General features: G+C 41.7%; 1 protein-coding gene across 8 annotated transcripts in view; it reads left to right on the plus strand.

Moving 5' to 3' along the window:
• Positions 1 to 6,917, plus strand: part of HMBOX1 (homeobox containing 1) — a 140,876-nt gene extending 133,959 nt beyond the window's left edge. For 2 of the 8 annotated variants that reach the window (XM_077812354.1, XM_077812360.1), the window contains 4 exons: positions 1,243 to 1,338; positions 2,571 to 2,665; positions 2,877 to 2,945; positions 5,552 to 6,917. In XM_077812354.1, the coding sequence (XP_077668480.1) occupies positions 1,243 to 1,338; positions 2,571 to 2,665; positions 2,877 to 2,945; positions 5,552 to 5,689 (398 nt within the window). In that variant the 3' untranslated portion in view covers positions 5,690 to 6,917. The remainder of the gene's footprint in view (positions 1 to 1,242; positions 1,339 to 2,570; positions 2,666 to 2,876; positions 2,946 to 5,551) is intronic. The other 6 variants (XM_077812353.1, XM_077812355.1, XM_077812356.1 and 3 more) reach the window with 6 other exon arrangements.
• The last annotated feature ends 1,024 nt before the right edge of the window (positions 6,918 to 7,941 follow it).

A 7,941-nucleotide genomic window follows, 5' to 3' on the forward strand; every position in this document is an offset into this window, starting at 1 on the left:
GGTATGTGGCATTATTATTATTGTTATTACTGATCTCATTTTAAGGATGGCGAAATGTAGGCACAAAGAGACTGTGACTTGCCTACGATCACATGGTGTATCCTTGGCAAAGTAGGGAGCTCTGGTCTCCTGATGTCCAAGCTTCTCTGTAGCTTCTAGACATGAACCTGCCCTGTAGGTTGTGTGTGTTAAATTGGAGGATCTCATTTCCCTCCCCCCCCTCCCCAGCATCTTCTCCGTTCTTCCTGCTCCTGTGACGGTAGGAAATGAGAAATGGTACCTGGAATGGAGTGTGGGTATCTGGTTTAGTTTGAAGAGGTGAGCCCACCTGCCTTTGCTTAGTTGAAATAGTAGAACATACCCAAACCTTGCAGATAACACATTCTGCAACGTTTGTTTACAGGAATTAAAAGTAATGCAATAAACCCAAAGGAGAAATAAAGAAAAGCTAGGATGAGACGTCCTAACATATGTGACAATTTTAGCATTAATGACTATAACTAGTAAGGAGGCAATCTAGTCGAGTGGATGGACCACTGTACTGGGGGCTCAGTATCCTGGGGTTCTATTCCCAGCTCTGTCACTGACCTGCTGGGTGACCCTGGGAAAGTCACTTCCCTGCTCTGTGCCTCAGTTTCCCTATCTGTAAAATGGAGATAATGATAGCAACCCCTTTCTAAAGCACTTTGAGATCAGCTGATGAAAAATGCTATATAAGTTGTTGTTATTACTATTACTAGATCTTCTCTCCGCCATCCTCATATCTCACTTCTTATTAATGTTTACTCCCTTTTCTATGGCACTCACTACCTTTGCACCTCAGACTCAGTAACCAAATTAGCCTCACATTATCCCTATGAGGCGGGAAAGTATTATCCCCAATTTACCTGTGGAGAATTGAGGCACGGAGAAGTGAAGTGATTTGACCAAGGTCATGCACAAATTCTGTGGCAGAGCTGTGAATTTAATCCTGGTCTCTTGAATCTCAGTACCTGAATTGGAAGAGCAGCTTTGCTCGCTATCACAGTTTAGGATTGAGCTGGCTGTAGTTGCAAAGAAAAGCCCTGCATTTCATTTGTGAACTGTTCTTATGTAGTTCCACTCTCTAATGCTGTCTACTCTAAGTTTCAAGGGTTTATCACAGGGCAGGGATCTGCTGATCTTATATGCATGTGCAAAGTGTCATCCATACCTGTGAAACCCAGTAAACAACTGTGTGTTTTCTACTGTATATTTTCACAGGCAAAAAGTTGTCCGATTTGGAACGAGTTACCTCCCTTAAAGTGTACAACTGGTTTGCCAACAGAAGAAAGGAAATCAAGAGAAGAGCCAATATCGGTAATGTATCCGAGAACCTGCTTTCAGACAGCCCGAAGGGCTTAAGTAGATAGGCCAGCTCGAGGGAGATGGAAAGTATAAGATTGAATTCTATTAATGCAAATGGCTAGGAGCTCCAAGCATTTTTAATAGTCAGTTAAAGCACTTTTTAAAATAAATCTTTCACCTTCTCAACATTTCTAAACTATCATCGGGGACTCAGTTTACAAATGTCAGTAGTAGGACAGGAAAAATGATTCAGTGCTCGGCTGTCACTAGAGGACCTAATTTCTGTTTTAAGTCTGAATCTGATCAATATAGAAGGATTCATATTTCCCTAACACCGGATTATTGGCCCAGTCCCATTAGATGTCCCAAATGAAGCAAGAGAAGCAGTAATTTCTGCACTGGGGATAGGGGAAATTCAAAATGTACTGAGTTTAAAACCTTTAAAGTGTAGTCCCACTCTGAAAAGTGTCAGGGGGAAAGGGGAAGCGATTTTTAAAAAAGGGGTCTTTGTGTGTAAGTTTCTTGCCTCAGTAATGTCTAGCTCAAATGTACTCATTTTACAAGTCAAAATGGTGGTGTTTTTTCTTACTGCCAACCCTGTAAGATTCCACTGAGATCTGAAAGTCAAGATGCGTTCTTTACATCTCAAATTCCATCACCGTACCAAGGATTCTGCAGGCCAAATTCTTCCTTCGGTTACCCCTGTGCCACCTATTGCCTTCAGTAGGTTTGCAGAGCCATAACTGATTGGAACATAGTAAACAATTCTGTTGACGGTGTGCAAGCTGGAATAGGATACAGCTCACAAACTTAGCTGTGTTGGTTCTGCAGACTATACAAAGTTTCGAGCTTCAGACCTGAAGAAGAGCTCTGTGTAGCTCGAAACCTTGTCTACCTCACCAACAGAAGTTGGTCCAATAAAAGATATTACCTCACCCACCTTGTCTCTCTCATATCCTGGGACCAACACGGCTACAGCAACACTGCATGCACAAAGGAGAGTCTGTCCATTATAGACTAGATGGGGAAGAAGGAAGATTTGACGATTAGACATGAAGAATGGAAACAATTTTGTGGGGCAACAGAGGTGAACACTCAACACCCACCCCAAATTGTGGAGAGTTGAGAGGAGGAGGCCAAGAATTGACCTTGCTAGTCCACTTTCTTCAAATGCCTAAAAATGGATTGTCTTTAATTCTGGTAATGCATCAGATAATTTAGGGATCCATTTGCTTTTTTCGAAGAAGCAGCAATCCTGGAGAGCCATGGCATAGATGTACAGAGTCCAGGAGGCCATTCCAATAGTGATGACGTCGATGGGAATGACTATTCAGAGCAGGTAAGAATCTGAGCTGAGCTGCATGGCCCCAGATGGGAGACCCCACATGTGACACTTCAGCGTCATGGGGCCTTGTACCTCTCATGAGTCAGACTTCCTTCTTTTTTTTTCTTTCATGTAATTTTAATGGGGAAAGTGGAAGAGCACAGCTCCCCTGTTGAATGTGTGAGAAACCAGTATTCACCCACTTGGATTTATTGTCATACAACAGGACACTTGGCAAGTACGCAATGGGGAGGAGGAGGGAAGATGTTCAGAGGGAGGCAGAGAAGCAGAGAAGGTAGAAGAAGACAGGAGGATCTGCTCCAAACAAGCAAGTGACACCATTCACACAACACACAATGTTTGAAAAATGCTAGGACAGTGTTAACTCAAGCTACGCACCATGCATAATTCAAGCTGTCCTTATCTCTGGCACTGGTACAGTGGTTAACCTTCAAGAAAGGATGTACAGATCTTTAACCATTTCTGCAGTGTGTTGGGCACAAACATGCGTCCCTGTGACATCAGGCACCCATGTTCTTATCCCACCTCTCCTTCTCCATCTTCCCCTGCAGAGTCAATGGTGACTAAGTCCATTTTGGATAGATTCATTTGACATCATTGACCTTACTGAACAGTTCACTTAGATGGTTCTGCTTCCTTTGCTCCTTGTGTTCATGCTGCCACACCCAGGTGTCTGGGTTTTGTTGGGGTTTTCTTAATAGGCCATCCCTGGAAAGAAGTAGGAGATCTCATCTCCATGTGGTTACTGGGAGGCCAGTATCCTGGAGTAGCTACCCCAGTAGGCTCAGCCCAAGTCCAGTGGGACAGTGATTGGGTGAGAGGTGCTGGCATACCTGCTCTGTTTCCACCATCCTTGGAGCTGCTGTTTCTTTGGTGGAGGACGAAGATCCTTTTATAGACCATCTCTGGGAGTAGTTGGTGGAGCTCTGCTCCGTATGGCTGTGCAAGGTCAGAATCTCCTAAATAATTGGTGTGATATATTTTGAAATTGCAGCCAAGCACATTTAATTGCATGCCTGTGAGATAGAGGAATTGATGGCTTAGCAGATGCATTGTTTAGAATTCCAAACCATTTCTTTCTTTCTGCATTTTTGTATTATCCAACATATTTTTGGAAAGAGAAATAATTTGCTTAATTGCATTAAAATTCTCTGTTCAGAGTCCTTAGACATTGCAGTTCTCAATGATCTAGCCCAGACTCCACTGTAAAGGATAATTAGGCATTAAAAGTTAAATGGATTACTGTGGAAAGCTGTCCTGATGACCATTTAACACCCATTCAGCCGTTAAAACCATAAAATCTGTGTTTCAGAATATCATTCAGACTCCAGAAAACTTTAAAACATAAAGTTTATCCAATTACCATTAAAGTTAATAACATAATGTTAATACAACTTCAGAAGGATTGTGTTTTTTACACTTTCTCGGCATGATCTAGTTCACTTAAATAACTTTTAGGGTCAGGTATTCAAAAGCATGCACACAAGTTCTGATGTGCATGTGGGGTTTTGAACATCTGGCCCAAAATTCATGGCAAATTAAGAGATTCTGTTAAGTAGCCTCAGGAGTTTACTGAAAACTGGCATTTCTGTCCCACCAGCAATCACCACCTGCCATCTTGATTTAGAAATGATACTGTTGCAAATTCTTCTTCATGGGCCTGATGTAATAATGACAAAAATATGTAGCATTTTTGCTCTCTAAAATGCTGTAAAATATTAACTAATTCTCACAAGACCTCTGTAAGGTAAGTAAGTATTTTTACCCCCAGTTCAGAAAGGTGGGAAGCTGATGCTTGGTTTGCCCAAGGTCCCAGAAAGAGTTGGTTTTTAGATTTAGGATTAGAACTTGGATTTTTGTAGTTGGGTTTAGTGTGCGGGTACTGGGTGACGTTAGTGGTCAGTGATGTACAGGAGGTCAGAATAGATGATTTGCTGTTCCCTTCTGGCCTTAAACTCTATTACTTTGTCATATTCCTAGGACCCTACCACATTCACTGCCATGAAAAATGCGTCACAGATCATGATATCTGTGTTTTTGTGTGCTTTTACCCTATACCATACAGATTTCACAGGGGAGACCTCAAATTGGGGGTCCTGACCCAAAAGGGAGTTGCAGGGTTCGCAAGGTTATTTTAGGGGGATCACGGTATTGCTACCCTTACTTCTGCGCTGCCTTCAGAGCTGGGTGGCCAGAGAGCAGGCCTATAGCAGCGAAGTTTCCCCATATTCTTCATATTTCACAGCAACCACACATCCTGAACAAGTAAACTGTTGTCCTGTTAAAATTAAGAGGCTTCTTTTTAGTGTTTAGAAAAAAGACACACAGGAAAATATGGTGACAGATCTGTTTGACGTTGCAGTGCAGGCAGCAGTAAAACCCACAGGTTTTCACTATTTAATTAAGTGAGGTGTGGCATGTAGCAGGAAGGGTGGCTAGACTGTGTGATCTGCAAGAAGTCATTTCACCACCTTTTTTATCTCTCTGGGACATTTTCAGCAGCTGGTTTAGTGCTCAATTGTCTATAGGGGTATCCCTATATAAAATAGAACCTATGTATATATGTGTCACTTCTATTTTACACTAAATCACTCTTACCTTATTATTTAATACATTCCTCACTAAGCTTGCGTTTAGCCAGTTTTTATCTATTGAAAATAAACAGAATCTCCACGCCTTGCCCTGCCCATTTCAATGAACCTGTGTTTGCCCAGTGAATGACATTTTCTTAAAGGGAGTCCATGTTTCTTTTCAACCCTACCCAGTTAGCAAAAGTGTAATTGCGGCCCTTAGTTGACTGCTCACTTTAAAAACTCTTTCACTCAGACTGAATGCTCACTAATTAACAACGCTTCATCTTTTTCCTTTCTGCATACACAGGATGACAGCACTAGCCATAGTGACCACCAAGATCCCATTTCATTAGCCGTGGAAATGGCAGCAGTAAACCACACCATCTTGGCATTGGCCCGGCAAGGAACCAACGAAATCAAGACAGAGGCCCTAGACGACGACTGATACAAAGGAGGGGGAGGGTCAAAACAAGAAGTAACTTAGTTTTAGACGTAGCACCTTAGCAGACTTTCCTCGGTCCTTAATATGTGTTCTTCTTACAGTATAACTTTGCAGTTTCTTGTACGTCAGTTAGCTGTTAGGGTCTTGTTCTGTGAAGATGGCATGGTGCCCTCAGCCTTTGCATATACTCTCTCAGTATTAATTCCCAGTAAATAATCAGTCAACCAACCAACCTCCCTCTCCCAGCCCCAGTGGCTCGAAAATCTTGCTGCTTTGTCTTTGCATTCCAAGAAAGTGCTTCCAGGTATTTTAGAGAGCCCTCAGTTCCAAGTCTTAGGCTACATGTCAAATCTTGGATACCCTTAGACAGCATGTAAAACTAGTCTGTACGCTTTTCCTTCTCCAAGACTGAAAGGATGGAAGCTGAGGTAGAGGCTCAGGGTCGATGGACACCATATTGGGAGTATCAACAGAGAGTAAAAAGAACACTAGAAACCCCACTTCAGCATGGGAATAAGTGATTTCCAGCTGCAATAAGCCGTGCCTCACTGGTCACACAGTGACTTGATATACTTCTTTTGGGTACTGCGCTGAGCATGTCCACGGGAAACATATTCACACATTTCGGTTGATGCTCACATATTCAACACAGACATCCTCTACTCTCACAAGCTGCATGGCTTAGTGGATAAAATACTGCCTTCTGCCTCTGGGACCATGATAGAAGCCCAGCCTGGGATCACATGAAAAATGAGCTGAATGTCTAATGGATGGCAGTCCACTTCTCAAAACCACTATTCATTATTTGGCACATCTAGCAGTGCCTGCTCCGAAGAGGTCTAGACTCTATCGATCTGTCATAGAAGTTGCGTTACCTTTTGTTCTTCCTCTCACCTTTCCCCCTCCAGCCCCTCTCAAAAGCAATGTTTTCAAAAAAAAGGGATTAAGATAATAAATGGGTGAGTTTGTACAAGTCTGTGTAACTACTGCCTGCAATCCCAACAGGCCTGAAAGGTTATTGGAGGACTTTGGTATCTAGTTTCTGCTAGTTATCAACATGGCATAAATATTCACCCAAATATGAACACTTCTTAAAAGGCAGGAAGATCTCCTCCTTGAGATATAGGGTGTAACGCTTTTGTGTTCTCTTTACTCTGTCCTTGTTAAGGTGTGAGAAAGCTATACTGCTAAGACAATTTAATTAATAACGGGAAGCCATATTGATAATGGATGTGGTAATATTTGTAAAGCAAACCTACTTTAAGTAGCAGAAACTAATGGAATTGTTTTTCCTTGATCATATGTAGCACTTTTGTTACTTTTTTCTTAAAGATATTTATATTTGATAAATCTTTTTTTTATCATTTGAGAATTCAAAATACCAAACGACAAACTTGCATTACAGAGTCACCCTGTGATCACCTTGTCATCTAGTATCTAAATGATGAACTGTGTATGCATCTAAGAAAATTACATCTGCTGGCATTGTGTGGAAGTGATCTCATGGCATCCTGATAAAAGTGATATGTCGCTGCCGGTAAGAGGAAACTGTTCCCTGGAAGTAGCACGGGATGCGTTAGAGACGGTCTAGGCTGCATTATATCTTTGAAAAAATGAATACATTTACATAGCATTGCCATGGCATTCCATTTTATCCTCCCTGCTATATAGAAATAGTTTAAGAGGGAAGATGGCTTTGTTTTGAAGCGTGGCTTTCCTTTGTCTTTTGTTCATTTTTAAAGGTGAAGGGAAGTTACTATGACTTGTTTAGTTTTTATTCCTTCCCATCTCCTCCTCATCCCCCAGTTTTGCAAGATGGTTGCAACTTGAAACCCTCAGATATAATTGCAAGCACTTAGAAAAAGAAAGAAAGAAAGAAAGAAAGAAAGAAAGAAAGAAAGATGAAATTGTGGCACATCAGCAGGGTTTTAGCCAGCCTTAAACCCCCTGAAGGTAAAGACTAACTAGATCATCTTTCAGAGTAACAGCCGTGTTAGTCTGTATTCGCAAAAAGAAAAGGAGAACTTGTGGCACCTTAGAGACTAACCAATTTATTTGAGCATAAGCTTTCGCAAACTGTAGCTCACGAAAGCTTATGCTCAAATAAATTGGTTAGTTTCTAAGGTGCCACAAGTCCTCCTTTTCTTTTTAGATCATCTTTATGTCTGCTAATCTTGTGAAAGCTGTTTAGGTAGATGTGGGGGAGTTGGCACCTCTTTGTCCCTGTGACTTTGAAGATATATAGGCAGGGCTTG

The sequence above is a fragment of the Eretmochelys imbricata genome, chromosome 3 (assembly GCF_965152235.1).
Source record: "Eretmochelys imbricata isolate rEreImb1 chromosome 3, rEreImb1.hap1, whole genome shotgun sequence".
Classification (NCBI taxonomy): domain Eukaryota; kingdom Metazoa; phylum Chordata; order Testudines; family Cheloniidae; genus Eretmochelys; species Eretmochelys imbricata.